Raw genomic sequence first — 23,004 nt, 5'->3', positions numbered from 1 at the left:
TTTGGAGCTGCTTTTTTATTGATTAGTTTTGCTTTTTCCTTTGCATAACTATTGTACCATACCAAGTCTATTTTTCTTTCCCACACCCATTTTTTTATACCTTCACAAATCTCTGGGTTTTGCTCTTCATGTTTTCACATTTCCTCTGTTGCTTCTTTTTCAAGATGGCCCCAAGTTTCGTTGTCTATGTAATGTTTTTGTGGATCTATTGTATTAATGAATTCAAATTTTTATCTTTCACATGCAAGTATTTTTCTTTTTTAATCTTTCTGAATATTTTATGTCTGGGAATTCTGGGCTTCTTGCATAATAGTAGCACTACATTTCTTTCTTACTCTTAATAGTTCACTTTGTCATATTTATGGATCTTTTTTGAACTGTTAGTTTTTGTGATTTTTGTGTACTACTACTTCCTTCTACCACAGGAGGCATCCCCCAAGCTTGGCCTAACTCTATTGTAGGAATATTTCCATGTCTTGAGGAAACTACATTGCCTTATTTTCTAGTCCTGGCACCAGTGTGTACATCATGATTGGGTACTTTTTTGTCCTGGGACCTGTGCTCCCAGCTGTCTTTTTTATTTTTAATCTACTGTTTTCCAAGATGAATGTTGTATAAAAATGCAGTCTATATATCAATGTCATCTAGGTGAAATGTTGTGAAAACAGGGTCTACAATGTCAAGGTACTCACCAAGACTTGAAGATGAATTCAGCTCTAACAATACTACTCTTCTTTTCTTGCTTATTTCATCATCTGTCCAGTCTAATCCTTTTACAGTGAGATCAAGGAGTCCTGCGGCAGTATTGTAGTATTGTAGTACTCCAAAGGGAGTACTTTTTGACATATTTTTCTCCACCCTTGTGCATAAACAGTAACACCTCAAGAGTGGAGTGTACAATGGGGATCAAAGCTGAATTGCCCTTCACTTCTGCAAGACAGCACCACATGAATATTTCCCTAGTTTCCATCAAGGAAATCAAACTACCTGAGTGTGTTTCAAGCATGCATGCCTCCTTCCTCCCCCAAGGATGGACACTCCCATCCTCTCTGCCTGTGCTGTAAAGTGCCCAAGATAGTATTCAAATTTGGGTAGCCTAGACCTAGTCAGGACTTTATTCTTCAATGCCATTGGCATAGACATTAGAGATGATATTAGTTTGTTTAAAGTTTATCTCTGTTCCCTCCCACACATGGGAAATAACTTGCATTTGTTCAAATATGTTACTTTCTTGGTTTGCTATTTAAGCAATTCACTGTCTGACATTTAACATATATGTTTATTGAACTCCTAACTTAACTTCATCCATTTCCAGTTGCTACAAAATGGTGCCCCATTTTAGATACAGACATTTCACTAGCATTTACTTTTTGTTTATTTCTTATGCTAAATAAGTTGCCTGTCATTGCCTTTTAAGATTTAATTACTGCTGTTGGTCATCTATAGCTCCTCCTTTGAAAATCAATGATTTCTAGCAAAACCCACTTCTTGCCTTTAAATCACAACACTCTTCAGTCTAAGAGGCTGAAAGAAAAAAATGGATAACTTACAGATGCAATTGTATATGAATGTTTTACATATTTTCTTCACTTTACATGCATTTTTAAGCAGCCTAAAAAGACTACATTGATCTTTATATATTGTAGTAGTAGTGAACTTGTATGGACATTAAAAAATAATTTGCTAACCTTTAAATAACTCTTAAAACTATTTAGCACTCACACAAGTCATGCCCCAGCAAATGGTATTATATTACATGCTATTGATACATTGTAGCTTTTCTAACAGGCAACCATTATTTTTTACTTTGTTTCTAAACTACTGAGCATTCATTTGAGTCACGTACTGCCCTATCCATATGGCCATAGTTATATATTTAAGTTGTTTGTTTGTCATATGTATGAATAGCATGCCTTTTCACACCTACCTCAAAATGCTGTCATTTTTGCTGTTACTCCCTCTGGTATTAGACTGGGATGAAAGTGAAATATAAATGGGCATAACAAAATAATTCAACTTACTGCTGTGAGACGTGCATACACAGCGTGCCTCCTTACCCATATCCACAAAAATTAGTCACCTGTATATGTCTAATCTCTGACTGTGAGGAAAGTGAAAAAATAACGAGCGCATTAACATATTTCAACGTGTTACAAATAGACTGTAGACTTTTCATAAACAAGCTAGAGGGACCTTCTATGCATATGTCTGATGTTTGTCAAATAAATAATGACAATGTTTCTAGCTGCATATACTATAGTGACCTTCTGTGCACACTATGGAAATAGGGCTAGTTTTAGAATAAGTGGGGTCCAGGGCAGATATTGAAGATAATTTCCACTACTAAGCCTGTGTCAAAAATCCTCTTATAAAACTGAAGATTTTGGTGGGTCCTAGAAGTTCTGAGGGTCTCCATGTTCTGTGATACACTTTATGCATTCATTTTTGAAAGATAATTACTTGATACCTGTTTTTTTCGGGTTCCATTAGAAATCACGAACATTCAAAAGTTCAAGCCTCATATGGTCGACACCATATGAGCAAACCATTGAAAGCTCGCAAGTTTCAATGGAGATCGCCGTAGGGAATATTTATCTTTACTTCAATGTAGTGCGATCTCAGAGTTGGTATATTTAAGTAGCAGGGGCATTGTGGGTGCAGGGGGGCTTGCCTCCCTGCCTGAAGCACTCAGGTAAGTTTTTGTGTTTTTTTTTAAATTTTTTTATTATTTGTTCTAAGTTTTAAAACTTCGCTCATATGGTGCCGATCATATGAGAGTCGAAGTTTTAAACCTTCGAGCATATAATATAGACCTATTTTTTTTTTCACTGATAGTCAGAAGCTTAGGTGTATGCCTCAAGTACTACATATATCCACAGACGTACCACTCAACCTCTTGGAGTAAGAAATCTGGACAAAGCCATAAAAAAGTGGTTCAGATAGGGGCAATTTTTAAATATTGCTCTTACAAACATAAAGTTGATAGAATAACAGGTTTTGCATTAGCATGAATTTTCTGAAATGTATGAAGTCTAAAACTCAAATGTCTGTCATTATTTTCTAACTTCAATCTTTAATGATGTGTCACTAATTTGCCAGAAAGCCACAATTTTATGAAAAATGGACGAAAAATATAAGGCAAAAATCTGGACATTCTGCAAAAATCTGTACAGCTGAGAGGTATGTCCACAGATAAAATTGATATTTACACACACACACACACACACACACACACACACACACACACACACACACACACACACACACACACACACAGACTGTCTCACTCTCTCTCTCTCTCTCTCTCTCACTGCTTAATTACATACCTACAGGCAAATTAGAGGAATGCGAATTCACCTATGTCATATCTTTGGGCTGTTGTAGATAGCGTGGACATGCAGACACCACAGCAAAAGAACCACAGCCAAGAACTCAACAAGAGAACCAAGCATTGTGAGAGCAATGCTGCTTGCTATGCCACTGTGCCAGTGATCAGCTGCTATTTCACACATCCACCAAAGCCACTTACTATGCACAATACTGATGTTCAACCGTGATGAAATTTAATAGAAATGATAGCCAACTTATTACCTCCTTTATGTATGTGTGTGTGTGTGTGTGAATGTTGCAGTGCATCTAAAGGTAATAAAACTGCCTTTTCTCCAAAATACAGTAATCTTAGAATATATAAGTAGCAGGGATATGGGTACATCTCATTCACATCAAGCATGCAGGGGGCTTAATGTGTTGTTTTATTACTTATGTTATCTGTTCTAATTAAGTTGTTGTTCATGTGCTTAGGTGATTAAGCATGTTATTAGATTTAAAGCTGAAGTTGTTTTATCTGAAGGACTGAACAAAGAATTCTAAACAGTAAAACTTTTAAATAGTGAAGTTTTCTAACTCTTAATTTGTTACTTTGATTTTCCCTACAGAATTATTTCCATCTTTTTTTCAGAAATCTGCAAGATAGACATACTAATATGACTTAAAGTAGAACTAGCACCCATTAGTTCTTAATATTAAAGACTCACTGATGAGAGGTGATATGAATTACAAACTGAGACCATCCTTCTCCCTGATCTTAAATCATGATCATTGCTGCTCAACTTATGCAGCAAATCTTCCTTAGTTCCCCATCCCTTCTTGTAAACTAGGTAATAAAATGCTGGTGTGTTTTCTGAACAAACAAACAAACAACCAAACAAAAAAATAAGATAAAGTAAAGCAATACATTCCCCACTTTATGATGCAGAAAATGAGCCATACCCGCACAAGATCAGGAGTGAGGCGATCTGCTTTCATCCACTTGTAAACACGGTCAGTGCCCCTCAAGATGTTTTCAATACTACAGGTGTCCTTTTTTAAACCAAAATCACAAATTCTTTTGTCCGACTCCACACTTTGTTTTTGTGAAAGCAGCCTAGAAATAATAATTGGCTTCCACTTCTTACCATCATCTGTGTAGCTGCCCAAATAATATGTCTGGTAGTTGGAAGGTAGTTTTAAATGAAAGGAAAGCCAGCTTTCAAACCTGCAAGAACAAGAAATTACTGTCATACTCAACAAATACAGAAAATAAATCATATGAAGATACTGAATAGTTTCTGTAGCAAGGTTGGTTAATGCTACACAAACATTTGTGTACATTGGGATAGGCAGTCAATGCATTCTCCTTGATACCACATGAGGATGACACATTTACTAGCTCTAATAGGATGCCTTTGTCCACATAACAGCAGTCAACTATGTCCAATGGAGGTAACTACATGTCAACCACTGATGGAGTTTTCTATGATATGTGAAGGCATATAATATTGTGGACACTGGATTCTAAAGTGGCTACTTAACACATGTTGACCAGTAAATGTAGAAGCTACTCCTGGCATCTTAGCACATGTTATACTCTGTGGATTATTGTGCAAATTTATATGTTTCTGAATTGCACTGCCAAGTTTGCTTTCATTTGCATACACAATGTCTGTCAGCATATTGGCATTCATGTACATATCATTATCCAGCCATTTGTACTGTGATGCATGCCATGCTGATTTTCTTGCTAGCATGGTCTTGGTATATATGTCCTTCCTGTGAGTCAATGCTCATCAAGCTATTTCACTTAATACACAATGTTATTTGTTTCTGAATAGCCCCATGTTTGTTTTCATCCAGTGATGTTTTATTTACTTCATACTGTAACAAATGTATACCCTTTTGAAAGCAAGAAGATGAAGATAAAGCTATAACACACTTCAAGAAACTTTCCATACAAAATGGCTTCACTGAATTAAGAACCTACTGATTTGCAGTGTAAAACAATATCACAGAACTCATATCAAAACTAAAAACAATTATAAACAAAAATATATTAATAAGTAACTAAGCAAATATCATATTAAAAAAAACTAAAAATTGCATGACCAACTAAATAATACACATAAAGCTTGCAAAGAGAGTGACTATGTTTTGAAACCATCTTACTCTGCAAAATGGAAATTTCACACTTCTAAAGGTAGATTCTACTTGCATGCATGACATGTTTGGAGTACTTCCTTCTTTCAGCAGTACTACAATGATTTCCTTGAAACTACTGGGTGTTATAGCTTATGATGAAGATAATGGAAGATACACAATACATTATTGCTTTACAAATACAAATCAACCACTTAATCCATGACTAAGATAGACATTCATGTTATTAGTGATATGGGATTTTTTCAACTTCTTCAGTTGTGACAATTTTTACTTCCCAATATGTGAGTTTTTAGTTTCTTTCCCAAAATGCTGAATAGGACTGGAACACCTCAGTTGCTTTCAAAATCTCCTTTGTATCTCCTGCCAAATGTTAGACTGGCATGTTTAGCTTGTTTAGCTTCTGTATTATTGCATATATCCTACTCTACTTTATTAATGTTGCTTCCTCATTCTCACAAAGTCTGGTTCTTTTATAAAAGTGATACCTTCTAGAATACATTGTGGATAAATGCCATTACAGATTTAACTAAAGCAACTCTTGATTGGAAACTTTTTTTTCAGCCCACATTTTGATCTAGTACTTTGTGTTGCCAGTTTTAGTATTACAAGCTGGCCAGCTACTTCATACTGGGCTGCAACTATTCCAGCTCTACTTTCAAAGAGAAGTCAGGATGTATGAAGGTAGGCATTCAAGGTGACTAAGCATGTGTTGCAGCTATAAGTGAAACTGTGTCTCAGCTTGAGGATCTGGGGTTCAAGCCTAGTCTAGAGATGTTGTTACCATAGACATAGTATATCTAAACTGTAGAATTGTTCTTCATGGGTATCCTGAATAAACAATCCTTGTGCTCAGTGAGTCTCATTTTATGAGCAGAAATGGAATGACTGAGTAAATAAATAAGACTGGTACTCATAATGAATTGGATAACTAATCTGTTAAATACTTGCAAACATGGTCTACAGAAAGAGAATAGTCATGGAAATCTTGGTTTAAGTTATGGATTAAGCAGACTGTAACATTTAAAAAATAAGATATTCGGTATCTTCCATATCTTTCTCTATTTTTTTCAAGTTAGTCAACTGTTTTATCTATTCATTTTAGTTATTCCTTCATTCGAGTACAGTATCTAGGTATTATATAGTGTTTTTAAAAATAACACTGGCTAAACAGTATCTTTTTAGCAGTGGCACATTATGTGTAGAATTGCACAAAGATCCATTTTGCTGAAAAAAAAATCTAACTTGTCACTATTAACAAACCAATGGCAAGTTTAGAAAAACAGAGCTATTAAAACAAAAATCAGACTTTAGTACTGGATGCTTGAAACAGTGTATCTCACCATCTAAAATCCTTTGCTAGGGCTTTTATTTTATTTTAAAATTCCAATTTCAACATGAAATAGTCACAGCTTAAATGGCACAGACTGTACTCTCTGTACACTGTTCTGTATGTGCAAATGCCTGCACATAAAAGTATGCATGTACAACACATCACAACTATATTTCCAATCAGAAATCTCTGTGGGAAGAGCTATAGAATGCAGTAATAGATTATTTTTAATAAGTCTGTTGCAAAATGCCAGTAAACACTGTTAAGCCTGCTGGTCATGCAGATTTACCCAGTCCCAGTGCAATTTAACCACTCAGGCCTCACCCTCATATCAGTAAATCAGCATGGCCAACAGGCTTAATGGTGATTATTGCTATAAATCTCACTGGATACACAACCCCTTTCACTGTAAAGAAATGAGCAATATCATTTTAAGATCATAATGCTATTACAAATATGATTACTCCATTCTATATCATTATTTGGCAAACACTCTGGTTGTAAGTATAAAGCATAGAAATGGCTTAAGTAAGAGATGGATCATAGTCAAATGGGACCATAGGCAGGGTAATGATCTGGGCTCCCCAAGCCATACAAATATCCTATTGTTTGACTATCTCCCCACAGTTAGCATTAAACAACGTTCAGTCATGTCAATGTGCATACTATTTTCATTTATACTTGTACAATGATAACAAAAATTTGGATTTATTTTTTTTAAGTTTCAGCAAAAACAATGACAGACATTTGCTAAACAAAGCAAACAACTCTTGCACTGAAAACACATTTAGCATGAGCTATACTAATCTTCTCTTCCCTCGAAACTCACATTTATTGATAGAGCATCTGGCAAATCATTCATCTACAAGAGAGGTACTGGGATTCATAGTCAAATAGCAAGCAATAAAACATTAGTTAGCAGATATGTGAAGGGTGCAGGGATTTAAAAGACGATGATTAATAAATTTACTAATAGCATTGGATAGCCCACTGGACACAAATTTATTTTTCAGGAGCATCTGAGGAGCACTGAATGGTTGAGTAAACTGGACATAGTCATGAGGTAGACAAACAAAGGCTGAGGGCTTCAAACCCTGTACTACAGGAAGCAGCTGATTATAAGCTTATAACCTTATTCATCTATACTAAATCCTAGAAAAGCACTGTTGTCGCCAAGAGCAGCATATTTTGCAGCAATGTGCCCACAAAAACAAGCTAAATTAAAAATGTATTCATAGTTAAAATATTAATCTTATACTGGTACACTTCATGCTGTCAAGATTATTCACAACCAAATAATAAACACACAGCTATCAGTCAGCAAAACAAGGAAACCAAGGACTATACCCAAATAACATGGTTCATATGATGATGCTCCTATGTACTACAATAAATTTCTTCCTTTGTACTATAATTACTTTAGGATATAGGAATCAAGTAAATACACACACACACACACACACACACACACACACACACACACACACACACACACACACACACACACACACACAAACACACACAAAAAACAGAAATTTTACAAGGAAACTATCACAAATATGAGGCAACTACAAGGACAGCTAAGAACTTTGCCTTCTGTGAGCATGTGTGTATACACACACACACACACACACACACACACACACACACACACACACACACACACACACACAGAAGATGACCATCAACTACAGCCATATATGTGAATGCACAACTCAGATATCTGCTTGAAATCAAGTGAATGAGAAAATAAATAAATAATGGCTCAGAAATATTTCTCAGCTCACTGCTGACAGAACCATATAGTGCAGAAATAATGATCCAGAAATGTTGCTCAGAACACTTCTCTCGGAACCATACAGTGAAAACCACTGCAACTCACCTCCACTCTCTCAACTTCCTAGCATAAGAACCACACAAATACAGTGTTCAACAGGGTGAAAAAACAAACTTCAAAAATAAAACCTATTCCCTGGAGGCACACTTGAGTCAGTTCAAAAATAAAATTTAATCCATATGCAAATATACATAGTTAACTGCTTTCATCCCTAGAACAGGAACTTCCTCAGAACAAGTAAAAAACATTTCCTTGTCACATCCTGTTTAAATAACACCCCCAAGAAGCACATGATACAAATCAACCAATAAAAATCAAATTTACCCTATCCGGAACACAAATGCATTTAAAACAATTTAAAAACTCCCATACCAAACTAGATAAAATAGTAAACAGCAGACATTAAACCCATACACGTTAGAAATTAAGGGCACATAATTTTAAAATACAAGCTAGCAAAACCATTTCATTAAGTCCAGGGAATTTGTACCCATTCAAAACAATCTGCCAGTACAATTCCCTCTTTTCTAACATTTGGCTCCATGGTCCTTCCTTCAGGTGTCTATCAACCCTCTCCACGATAAAAAATAAGAAAACAGTGTGAGGTAAACTTCAATATGTGTTTATACAGAACATTAGTATCCTTACAATTAGAGATATCATGTAGATTTTCTTAAATATGTTCTTTTATTTTTCTCGCAGTTTTACCCACATAAAAAGAGGGGCATTGTTGGCATTTAGCTATATACACCACACCTTTACTACTACAGTTAAAGCGACCCTTCGAGGTCACCTTGCGACCTTGTACCTAGATACTGTCATTCACCAAAATAAAAGGACATTGGAACATGAACCACACTTGTCCTTAAAGTTTTGTTGAGAATTCCCTTGCCCTGCTCCTGTAAATCTTTAAAGCATTTGACCCTCATAAACAATTGAGGGTCTCAAACCTACTTTTTCATGCTAATCATTATTAAAATAAAATAGCCCCCGAATTTTTCCAAAATATTCTTAACAGTAAAACTGTCAAGTGAGAAAGTCATAACTATAGCTTTTTCATACTTACTCGTAACACCATTGTTTGTCTTATACATATTGTCATCCCCTGCCCATACCATAAATTAAGGGCACACAACCCCAAGTGTTTCTTTTTGTAACCACTTCATGCCTAAGTGGGTTTACAAGCCATAAAGGATATCTTCTACTGGCAAACATTTTTGTCAGTTTGTCTCATTCAGGTAGAAAGGATTCCCGTTTGGACACTATTCTGGACATTTTGACAAAGTGACACTTTACTATGGCCTTCTTTTGACATCCAGGGTGGCAACTTATAAAATGAAGCATAGAATTAGAGTATGTTGTCTTTATAAAAATGTTCAGTATGTGAATGTAGCACTGGTGTGGAAGGCTGGAGCTGAAGGGAGGTGAAGCTTCTGCAAACACGTTTTATAGATTTAAAAGCAAGTTTTGGAATTTGTCTTTTTTGTGGAAACTGGGATGTATGTGATCTGTTCTTCAGTCCAGAAGTGAGGCTGTTCATAGACAGACTTGGCTGTTTCTCAACAGAGAGTACAGCTTCCAAAGTTCTACTCAAGAACTGTACAGGAAACAACATGAACAAAAAAATGGGTCCCTTATGTGCGTCTCCCTACTTTTTGTATCCACAAAGTCCTGAAAGCAAAAAAAAAAAAATACCTTTCACCTGATTATGATACACCCAAAATAAAAAGGGGAGACTATAGATGCTCTTTTTCTTACAAATGATTGACAAGCATCCCTGGAAACTCTGCAGATCCAAACTTTGGAGCCAGAGACCTTCATTCAGACCAATTGCCTATCAGATTAGCAGCCTGGATTATTGATTTCAAAAGCTGAAGTGGCTCTGATGTAGCTTTGTTATTCATAAAGAGACAAGGAAGCCTACTAGTTGAAAATCTTAAATAATGAGGGGCATCAGTTTCTGTGTGGACAGTAGAATCACTATATCTTTTTTGTGTAGTGTTTGCATTCTTCATGCATGTCAGGACTAGTCTACTCATTCATTACACTACGAGACAAGTTTGTCCATGTTTATATTGGCCCATACCACTAACATCATCGGTACAAGTAAAAATCTTCTTCAGAGACATTTTATATTTAAGGCCAATAGAGATCAATATTATTCTACTTTGTGATTTGAAATTTATATTACAAAATTCATATTTGCATTCATTTGAACCTACAAATTTGGTTGACGTTAAATTTGTTTCACAGAAGATAGCATTTCTAATGGCAGTTACACTGAATAGGGAAATTTCTGCATTAAAGACCTTGATGTATTCCTAACCTATTTTGGTGTCTAACAGTGAAAGAAGTTCAATGAAGACAACTTCTTACTTCATTTTTTAATCTAAAAGAATCTTAAATCCGGATATTCTGCTCCCTGTCTACTTTTCAAAGCAAGAGAATAAGAAATCCTGCTAGATATTTAAATATTCGTCATCAGCTTGGCTAGTAACTTGATAAGATAATCTCATGCACAAAAACAGATACATTATTTATTTATTTTGGCTTTAAACAGCTTATAATAACCCCCCCACAGTAGTGGCTCCAGGTTCCCTTTTTTTACCAGGGTACAATAGGGGAATAGTAGGGAGGTGGAGGTGCACATAGGACATGTGAAGAAGAAAAAGAAGGAAAAAACACCATACCAGTAAAGTATAGAACACATGATTACATGATAACGAATTGCCCATAATCCACTGTTAAAAATGAAATGCCATTTCCCTCCAAAAATGTGAATACCATAATCTTACAAATCCTGGTAATGGTCATGACACAGAAAAACTAATAATTTGTCATGCTCAAGGATTATAGTTTGTATGAAGTGTTGGTATGTTACAACCAAGTCAAGGGTGTAGCTACCAGTACAACAGAGGTAGGAAAATGTCATGTGCAAAGACGTTTGTGCCTGAGTAGAAAGAGAAAAAAAAATCATGAATCCAAATTCAAGAACAGAAAGTTGGACTTGTCCTGTTCTGCATAGTAAGTAAAATATCTTTAAAAGAAATACAGCATATTTTGCCAACATTCAGCATACTGCAGACACTGGTAAACAGAAAAGTAATTTATATATCTGTTAGAAGTTATTTGATGTAGAAGCAAGAGTGGTCATTTAACAGTTAGTGGATTACAATGACAGTTTTGATACCCGAGAAACAATGTGGGAGAGGATCTGTCACTGGCTGGACCGGAAATCAGAAGCTTTAAAACATGCAGTTCAGCTATTTATTTTCTTGAGCATTTACAACTACTGTTAAAGAGGTATTAACTGCTATGAGAACAGAAATCAGAGTAATTTAAGCAAAAATGTGAAAATTAAAAATAGGTTCCAGAAGCTGTGCAAGATGCCTGTGACTCACACTACTGCCATTCTATTTACATGGAAGTTAAAAATAATTTCCTTATGCCTAGCATGACTCACATAAAAAGGGGGCTTGAAATGGATGCTAGGGAAAGACTCCAAATCACTTTACAGCAACAAGTCCATTGAGATGTGATAACCATAACCACTAAATGATTCAGCTACATTAAAATAGTCAGAGTACAAAGATCTAATTAAATAGTTAAAATATAGTGACAATCATTATTTAATTAACTTATTTATACTTTTTGTTGACTGGGTTAGTCCCACTAGATCAATGGCCTCTTTTCAGGGAGACAAAAGGTAATATTCATACCACCTAGGGAGAAATTTGGCCACAATACTGGGGAACTTCCACTGCGCTTTTTGATAAGTGCCATGGGATCTTTTACATTCACATGAGCTACCACCAACTCATGCTGATGGAGTCTCTGTTTAAAGTCTCATCTTAAGAGTGGCAAACCCAGGAGTGTAGCACCCCCCTTATGCTCCACTACAGTGATAGTATTGGGAAATTAATCCAAGTAGCTGGTGTCTAAATAGAGCCTACCACCTTCTGAACCAAAGGTGAGTGTGCTACCTGCTATGCTGAGACTGCAAATAAACATGATAGTTTTCTAGCCTTCTCCAAGAAAAACAGCATTAAAAGACAAAAACTGTAACAAGCAGATGTAGCAACATGAACCGCCTAGTACTCTGTTTCAGTTTGTTGAAATAATACCAATAGAAATAATTTTAATCTGAATGTTTTGTGGTAGAACCCTAAATTCCATCTTATTTGGACAAGAATTCTGGAAAAAGCTAAAAACAACAGAGGACAGGGATAAAATTAGGAATAGTTTTTAAACATTGCTCTAATTCACTTAAAAGTTAAAAGAATGACAAGTTTTGCATCAATGTGCATTTTTAGCAAAAATACAACTCTCATGACTGGTATTGCTGACTGATTGTAATTGTGAATAATTTACCAGTAAATCATAGATGTTATGAGGGACAAGAAAAAGATCAGGAGCGATATCAGGGACATTCTGACAAAAGATGGACAGTTCAGACGAATGGGTCACACTCAAAAGGTAATCTCTGGTCACAGTAATCCATTCCAGGATTTGAATACTTTTTTGGATGTGCCCTATTTTAATTTATAACCGTCTGCGAACAAGTGTCAGCAGAAGAATTTAAGAATTTGTAGTTTTATTGACTGAGATAATTAAAAGCACATATTCTTAAGTTCTTAAGCTGTGGCTTCTTCAATTTCAGACAGTTTATTATGGACATTTTCAGGCAGTTTATTATGGCTTGAAATTACAATAACATTTACAATACCAACAAGCATAAAAATTAAAGAAAGTGCAGCCATAGTCATCTTTTCATCTTCAAAATAAGGTGGTACAATGGACAAAATGTGGAACATTTACTAACAGCTAGGGAGGGAGCTCACGGCAAGGCTAAAATGTTACTTTATACCTGCTTTGCCACATACCGATTTCTTTATCCATTACAGACTCGAGGGAGAAACAACTGAAGTTGCAAATGAGACTCCAGATGGGAAAGCCAAGCAACTCCCCCAAAACAAAACAAAAAAACAAAAAAAAAACACAAGCAGCTTCAGTCTGTATAGAACAAGTAAGCAATACAAATAAGAACAGGCTTGCAACATCATGAATATCATAACATCCACAATATCAACAAATAAAAGAATTAAAGAAACTACAGCTTTAGCCAACCCACCATCTTCAAAATGCAGAGTACTATACTGTCTTGCACAATGTAGAATAAATGGGCAAAATTTGACACATTTATTAACAACTAGGAGGGATGCTCACACCATGGTTAAACTGTATATTTTAAGTTCTTTTCATACTCCCTATGCTTACCAGAACAATCACTTAGTTACAATACGAAATTTTTCTATTACACTGTTTAAAAAACAAAAAAAGTTATACAGCACTTGTAATATATTGTTTTATCACATAGCCAGCTCCTTCAAACATTAGAAGCTTAAGAGTAAGTTGAACAAGGTCCAGGACAACTCCTCCCAGCGCACGCGCGCACACACACACACACACACACACACACACACACACACACACACACACACACACACACACACACACACACACACACACACATGTACACACACACACACACACACACACATTTGTTCTTAGCATTTCTAGTTATACATTCTCATTGACAAACTTCTTATTTATTTATTTATTATTCATTTATTGACATTTGTTTACTGGGAACATCTGACTAGGTAATAAATACCCATTTTCAGCAGAGGTCTGGGGAGAAAAGCTCTGGTGAGTTAAATAACATCAAATAAGACACTAGTACAAATGTACTTAAAAAAAACCTATATGCATGTAGTTTGGTAGTATTATACACTGGATACAATAAAATGTGGAGACACCAGTGATGTAAAAATAAAAGGAAATACAAAAAATGACGATTAAGTATGACAATCAGTATATATAAAAATATTAGACGTATAGGATCATAGGTTCATAGGTGATTACTGGGATATTGACCCAAAGGTTTTAAAAGCCTAACCGTGTGTACCCGATATAATACTAGAGAAACCCAGTATAAAGATCTTGCTTAAACTCAAGATCTTAGTTAGCAATGACTGTCCATATCTACGATGGTCATAAGTGAAACCCTGGCAGGGATTTATGGTTTCCCATCCAGTCATCCAGGCTACACTTAAAGAGGATCATAGAGGGGCTTTGTTTAATGTGAATTGGTAGCCTATTCCAAAGGAGTGGTAACCTCTGAGAGACATATCTATCTCTCCAGTAGGTCCTATTTATGTCGCAGACCAGGTTAAGGTCCCTGGAGTGGGTGACCCTTGTCCTATTTTACTTGCAGATGTGCAGCATTTCTATTAGGTTTGGATCCAGGATTCTTCTGTAGAACAGGCACAAGTCTCCTCTAAGTAGTCTGTATGCTACTGAGTACAGTGACAGTGAATTCAGTTCAGTGTAAGACATGTACTGGAGACCCTGAGTTTTCTTGGTTAGAAATCTCTGAGGTCTCTCAAATTGCTGCAGATGCCCGGTAAGGTCCATACCAAAGGGAGTATTGTTCTCAATTATTAGCCTGATGAGGGTTGAATACAGGGGTGTTATGATCTCTTTCATTCTTGAGGCAATGCCTTTGCTAATGAGGTGTGACATAGAATGCCTTCCTTACCACAGTAGACACATGGTGGTCAAAGTTTAGGCTACAGTCAACTTGTGTTCTCAAGTCTGTCATTACTGAGTTGTTACTTAGGGTATTATTATTTATATGATAGTCTGCAGGGACATCATTTTTACTGAAGGAGATGATAATACATCTTTTAACACTGAGTTTGAGTCCATGGCTTTGACACCATTCATTGGTTTGTATAAGTCCCTCTTGATGTATATTAACATCGTTTGGGGATTCAGTGATTGCACCTAATTTGCAGTCATCAGCAAACTTAGTCAGCCACAGGCCCTCTGTTTTGGCCTGAACTTCTGAGGAGTATATTCTAAACAAGAGGGGGCTGAGCACTGACCCCTGTGGAACCCCACTGGTGACAGGTCTGCTGGTCGGGGTAAAGTCCCCAACTTTATTTGTCGGTGAGTCAGTTAGCAAACCACCTGATGACATAGGGGTTGATATTCAAATGGGAGACTTTATCAATGATGGCTGAATGTGGGATTGAGTTGAAGACCTTGGCTAAGTCAGGGTAGGATGTATGCACAGATTTGCCTTTGTCTATGGCTCTGGTGATGTTTTTGAAGAAGTCCACCAGGTTTAACAGGCATGACCTACCTTTGCCAAAACCAAACTGTGTCGGATGAACGGTTTGGAGATCACTAATATCCTTATTTATAAGGTCCATGGTGATTTGTTCCATGGCCTTACAGATAAGGCTGGTTAAACTTATGGATCTGTAGTTCCCAGGGTATGTTTCTTTATGAACGGGGATGACGGTTGCTGTTTTCCATTCAGCAGAAACAAAACCAGCAGTCAGCTGTGGTTGAAGAGAGTACCTAACAGAGTTGTTAACTCATGTTTTAGACCATTTAAAATGCAACCTGGGATGCCATCCAGTTCTATAGAGGCTGTGTTTTTGGCCTTAGAGAGAGCATTAATGACTTACTCTTTGGAGATGCAAGGTGAGGGAGATGTAGAGGGAATGTTTTGTGGTATGTTTGGAGGGGACAGGCAGTGAAATTTTCATCAAACCTGTTGGCTAATATGTTAGCTATTTTCACAGGATCAGTGTATATGATGCCTTCTACAGCTAGATCAACACATGCCTGGGTCCTACCTTTTAGGTTACAGATAAAGCTGAAGAATGCCTTATGGTTATCCTTAGCTATGGTTGCTAAATTTCTTTTCGAAGTTGCCCTTAGATGATTTTACAAGATGTCTTATTTGTTTGTTCAAGCAGAGGAGGGTGTTCTTCCAGTGCTGGGACCTCTTTTTTATTCTTAGACAACAACTTATTCCTCTTGTTATATAACTTAGTAATGTTAGATGTCCACCAGGGAGGCTTGTTTTTTCTGACGATCTTGTTTTCATCCCATTAGGTACAGTTGTGTCAATATGTTTGTTTAAGTGTTTGTATAGGGCATTTGTGTATACCTTAGTATAGTTGTCAATGCCATCTGTGGGAACAGGAGCTTGGAAATTATTTATGCCATCCAATTTGAGGGTATAATTAGCTTTGGTGAAATTTTTTAGCCTGATTTTACCTTAGAGGGGTTCAGGTGTTATAGTCACTTCAAATGTGATTGATTTGTGATCAGATATAACCAGTGAGGGTCTTAGACTTGTGGTGGTGCAATGATCACCCATGTTGGTGAGGACCACGTCGAGAATATTTGTGCCCCTTGTGGGGTTGCATACTATTTGTTCCAGGGCATTAGTGTTTTCAAAGTCCCGGAACCTTTGTGTGAGCATGTTGGTACTCGTAAATGTTTCCCAGTCAATGGAGGGATAGTTAAAATCACCCATGACTAGAATGTTTAGTTGTAATTTGATTGACTCAAGTAGGTCCAAATAAGCAGTGTGGGTATCTTGGTTCATTGAAGGGGGCCTATATGTAACAATGACTTGAAGGGAAGGGTCTTACCCACAGTTAGTTGAACTTGGGGTAACTCTTTGGAGTTTTCCCGTCTAATCAGTCTATAAGTGTATTTTTCTTTGATGAAGATAGATACTCCTCCTCCTTTGTTCTCACATGTTCATTTTGCAGTCTGAAAGTGTGGAAGGCATTGTAGCCTTGCAAGGCCAGAGTAATCTTTGCAGCCCTGAACCAAGTTTCTGTAACTGCACAGACGTCAACATCCTCCAGGGAGAGGAGTGCTTCCACAGAGTGCAGTTTCTGATTTAAATTCCTAGCATTTAGCAGCATAACCTTTAATTTATTTGTGAGTGATATTTTTACACCAGAAATTTTGTTCTTGAGATCTTGCCTAAAAAGGCACTATGGGGGAGGCAAATGCCTTAGCCAGTAACCAAAAGCCTAGAGGTGACAGATGAAGACCATGTCTGGCAAAGCAGTGTGCTCTATGGACCATGTCATCCCAGGCTGACAGGAACTGGATCCCCTTAGAATGACATCAGAATGTAAGCCAATTGTTGAAGTCAATGAGTTTTTGTGTTTATATTGTGGTATCATCCTAGGTGAGGGTAGAATGCTGCTCAAGGCTAGAGACATACCTGCCTGGGACACATATTCATAGAGCTCAATCATGTCTCTCTTCATATAGTCCATTGAGGTATGTCTCAAGTCATTCACACCAACATGGACTATGACAGAGTCATAATGGTACTTGTTGGTGAGAAACTTTAGTGTACGTGTGATCTGACAGATGCTGTCACCTGATAGACAGCTGACTGTAACCTTTTCCAGCCTGGTAAGTGGGACATCTGTGTGTCTCACAATGGAGGCACTTGTGACTAAAACATTTGGTTTGGATGTGCTTTGTCTTAGAGGCTTATTTGGTGAGACACTGGTGCTTGTGTTTTTATGTCTATTGAGTACTGTAGGTGCTGTATTAGGTGTAGCATGTTTGTGTTTGGAAGGTCTCTGGTGTTTAGGTAGGCTTTTGGTGAGTACCACCACATATAATGGTTTATGTGTTGAGTGCATGGTTTGCATAGGAGATATAGCATGTGAGCTGACAACCTGTTCAGTGTTACTGTTCTGTCAGTGAGAGAGCAAGGATTCCAGATTCTTAGTGTAGATGCATCTCTCACAAATTGTACTTGGGTGATTTAGTAGTAGAGGGTTGTAAGTGTACATGAGGCAGTTGCTACACTGCCTCAGGATACCCATGTCAATCAGGCTAGTAGGAGAAATGGAGGGAAACTGACCATTCACAATGCTAGGTTAAATCCTGTTTTCACATTGTGGAGGGAAAATGGAGGGGTGTGGTATAACTGGGTTCTCTAAATGGGGTCTGTACTAATGGGGTGCTCTTTAAAGGGTGTATACTAGTGGGGGTTCTCTAAATGGCATGAGAGTATTGTAGTATTGTAGATTTGGTGGATGTAGGACCATTTCAGGGGCAAAAGTGCAGCTGATAAGTACAATTTAAGGACTTCTCGGCTAGATCACAGGCAGCTACTAAGGGAAAAGTTACCTACTGAAGTTTTTGCCTCTATAACCACCAATGATTAACCCCACTACACGGTAGTGTGCGATACAGAAAAGCAGTGGCTGGTCACCTAACTCTGTGGAGCTGTGTTGAAACAAGCAAACCTGCACAAACACGGGGAAACAGTGAGCAAACTAATTAAACAATTTCACCAATAAAAAAATCTCAAAACTGAGCCCTGTGCCAGCAGCCTTCAATCATATGAGTCTTAACTGCACTCTCCTGTCACAAGGGTGTAGGGGCAAAATCTCCAACAAAAAATGGCCTGGTTTAGTCATCAATTTAGCAAACAGAACCAGATTCAGCAGGCCTGAATCTAGCCTATACTGCAGCAGACAAAAAGTGCAACAAATTAGCAAGAACAGTTTTAAAATATCAGCAATATAACAAAAATGCAGTTTAAATGTTCAAAATACAGTATGAAATTGTACTTATGGTTATCAGAATGCAAAAGATTCCTTGGATTGCAAAGATGAATACCGCAGAGCAGTGGCTGATTGCCTAACTCTGTGAAGCTGTGTTACTACTAATGCTAGGTAAAAAAATAAAGTAATACAAGTCCACCCTAAGAGTGAGGAGAGGGCAGGTATTGAAACGTATAGATAGTATAATGAGAGGTGAGGTTAGTAAGAATGCAAAGTATTTGTTAATCTAGATCATACAGGTGATATGCACGGGCACAGCCATAAGTTAGTGCGAACATATTTGAGAGAGGACTTTAATACATGGAGGCTAGATATAGTTCTGACTGATTCTAGGATATAATTCCACAGCTTGGATATGCAGTGTGAATATAGACTTTGCCCTATACTTTTCGTTTTTGTTTTTTATAGATTTCAACATATTTTTATCTTGGGAGCACAAAAGGTGATTTGGGAGATAGTAATGAAGTACTGAGGAGGCAGAAGTGTAGGTAGAGGGGTTATATAGTATTTTATGAGTTAGAAGAAGATGTTTATGGGCTAGTTGTTGTGGGAGTTCCAACCATTTAAGAGCATGTAATGCAGAGCAATGATGAGTTTTATGTGGCGCTTCAGCTGCAAATTTAGCTCTCTTATTATGGTATTGCTCCAGTTGTGATATAAGAGGGATTTGGATGTTAGTCAAAACAGGGAGCCATAGAGGAGAGAGGTAAAAGAATGTTAGAAATGGTGATTCCACTAGGAGTAAGGAATTTTTTTTTTGCTCTATATTGTAGACCTAACTTTTGATGAGTTGTTTTTATACAGTTTTGTATGTGAAGATCAAACTGTAGGTTGTCATCTATGGTAACTCCAACTAAAATGTTTAAAGATGTAATATGGAAATTACTTTTAGCATTGGCATGGGGCTTTGGAAAAAAAAAGTAGTAGTTTAGTCTTTTTGGGATTAAGTAAAAGTTAGTTTTGATGTAGCCATAGTTTGACTAGGTTAACAGCATTTTGTGTTATGGATTGTAGTTGTATTGGGCTGTTGGATGACCAGATGAGAGTTGAGTCATCTGCCTAATAAATAAGGCAAGCTTGTTGAGAGGATGTACATAGATTACTGATGAAAATATTAAAGACGAGTGCATCGAAAATAGAGCCTTGAGAAACATCTATTTTAAGTAGGAGAAAAAGGGTGAAAGAACAGAGCCATTTTGACAGATTGGTATCTTTCAGATAAGTGGTTAGAGAACCATGGAAGAGTTGGTTTGAAAATGCCCAGATCAAACATTTGAGCTAGAAGTCTCTCATGTGACACTGTGTCAAAGGCTTTTGAGAGATTTAGAAAAACATAAGCGATAACCTTTCCTTGGTCTCTAGCCTTATTAATGATGTTGGAAAAGCTGAGGAGAGCTGTAGTGGTGTGATGGTCTGGTCAGAAACCATGTTGTATTGGGGATAGGGTATCATTTTGCATGATGTACTGAAGGAGTTGTTTATGAATATACTTTTCCAGGATCTTAGAAAGGGTGGAAAAGACAGCAAATGGTCTAAAGTTAGAGAATTCTGAGGAGTTACCTCCTTTATGGAGGGGAATAATGAAGAATTTATTTTCACACGGCAGGGATATGGGAGTCTTGAATAGATCTGTTGATGAGAACTGAGACTGGGTATGCTATAGAGTCTGCAGTGAGCTTAAGGTACGTAGCAGTGAGCTTAAGGTACGTAGCAGTGAGCTTAAGGTACGTAGCAGTGAGATCAGCAGCAGAAGGAGAGCAGGGTTTAAGTTTCCTTAATAACTGTGTAACATATGATGTGGAGACGGGTTGGAGATTGTAGGTATTGATATTAGGACTAGTAGAGTTTTGAGGTAAATTAAATGATTTTGGAGAGTTGGAGGTAAGATAGGCTAAGATGTTGAAGAAAGTGTTAAATTTGATATCTGTTTCAGAGGTGGATAAGTCTAAATAGGGGTTTGGTGTGGAAGGAGAGCCAAGTTGAAACATTTTCCTAACTGAGCTCCAGAATTTCTTTGCTTTTTTTATTATCTTGTGGGCCAGACTCATGTATTTTTTTGTCTAGGTGAGTTAGCTTCTTAGTGAGGTTCAACAACTCCTTGTATAGATGTCAGGTTTGAGGGGGTTTTAGCTTTGTATCATTGTTTCCATACTTTGTCACATTTTTGCATAAGAATTCTTGTAGAATGAGACAGACACAGACGTTGAGTATTTTTACTCTTTGATTTCTAGTAGGTGCAAGGGTATTTAAAGTATTCCACTTGACAGGTTTTAGTAGATTACTGAGTGTATCATGATGAAAAGTAGAAATATTTCCGGTAGTTCTGTGTCTATGCTTTTTTTTAGCAGGTGGCTGATTTCTCTATTGGTGAAAATAGGGTGCCAGACACTAAGAGAATCAAGCAGTACTCCTGCAATAACATATATGTTGTGGTTGGAGACAAGTACCCAGTCAAGGATAGAATTTTTATGATTTGCTTTGTTGAGTCGAGTAGGGGAAGAGATCAGCTGTTGAACCCATACACATTAAGACCAGTCAATGTTAAAGTTGCCTAAAATAATGATTTCAATAGTAGTATTTGTAGTTATCCAGCAAAGAATTTCTACTAATAAGCTAATATTATTACCTAGTGGTATGTACAGGGCAACTATACAATGCTTCTTATGTTTATTAATATTGAGAAAAGACAGATAACATTAGTTTTGCATTTTGGAAGGCTGGCATGCTAGTTTTGAGGGGTGAGTAACTTAGACAGTTATTTTACACAATTGCAATGCCTTGCCCTTTTTTATGCAGTCAGTCACATTGAATTAAATTGTAGCCAGGGGATAGAATTTTTGAATCTTTAGGGGTTTTAGCCATATTTCAGTAATGACAGTAATATCTGGTTAGTGTTGAAGAAACCATGCTTGTAGGCCTGTAACTTTGTTTAGAATACTATGAAAGTTAAAGGAAGTAAGGAAAAGTTTTGTGGATGTTGTTTAGGAGTTACAAGCAGAGAACAATGGCATGGATGAAGCTGAAGGGCCTGGGTTGGGATGGATGTCACCACAAAGAGTGATTTTAGAGAAGAGAGGATTAAGACTAGTTAGTTTTTTTTTATAAAGTATATGAATTTATTCCAAGTTATGCCAAAGTGAACTGAATACTTAGATGTTTTGTACTGAAAAGGTGAATAGGTTAGGCATTAAATAAATTTGAGAAAATAGATATGAAGGAGGATTTAGCCTGAGTATAAGAAGATTAGCTGGGAATGTGTGAGTATGAATAAAATGTCAGAACACCATGGCAATTAGTAAGGTGGCCAAAAATGAATAGTAGAGAAGTAAAGATGCAAAAGGGTAACATGGTAGATAGTAAGAATTAGGGAGCAGTTAAGGGGAGAATGTAGTTGAATGAAAAGGAAAAGACATTAAATAATTGAGGAATATGAGGGAAAAATAAATGAAAGTAGAAATGGTTTTCTAGAGATTCCAGGTAAGGGTGGTCCCTTATTATGGAGCTGGAGAAAGATTAAGATTTTAATAGAGTATAGTCAGAGAAATGTAGCATATACCACAGTGTGGTAGGGTGAAATTGTGAATTAAGGGAATATTAGGAAAATGATTGAGTGATTAAGTGAGTGATGTGTATAATAAAATGTTTTTGGGTATTATGTTTTCTGTCAAAATTATAAAGGAGGGGTAGTATTGAAGAAGAACTTCATGACCAGGAAGAAGTGACTATTGTACAAAGGGGGAAGGAGAATAAAAATATAGATTGTAAAGTTAGAACAATAGAGAAGAGTAAACTTAAATGAGGAAGTAGAGACGAATAGGTGTGGAGGGAAGGTGACATAAGATTGTAAAGGGTTTGCAGGAATGCTATTTGGTAATGAGGTAGTAGCA

At 36.8% G+C, this 23,004-nt stretch overlaps 1 protein-coding gene across 2 annotated transcripts in view; it reads right to left on the bottom strand.

Moving 5' to 3' along the window:
• DIPK2B (divergent protein kinase domain 2B) overlaps positions 1–23,004 on the bottom strand; it is a 200,518-nt gene that overhangs the window by 155,996 nt on the left and 21,518 nt on the right. For both annotated transcript variants that reach the window (XM_044072371.1, XM_044072372.1), the window contains exon 2: positions 4,270–4,534. In XM_044072371.1, the coding sequence (XP_043928306.1) occupies positions 4,270–4,534 (265 nt within the window). The remainder of the gene's footprint in view (positions 1–4,269; positions 4,535–23,004) is intronic.

Source organism: Protopterus annectens, chromosome 5.part0 (genome assembly GCF_019279795.1).
Source record: "Protopterus annectens isolate FY-2018-M chromosome 5.part0, PAN1.0, whole genome shotgun sequence".
NCBI lineage: Eukaryota > Metazoa > Chordata > Ceratodontiformes > Protopteridae > Protopterus > Protopterus annectens.
The sequence above is the reverse complement of the archived record's forward strand: the minus strand, read 5'-3'. Positions and strand labels throughout refer to the sequence as shown.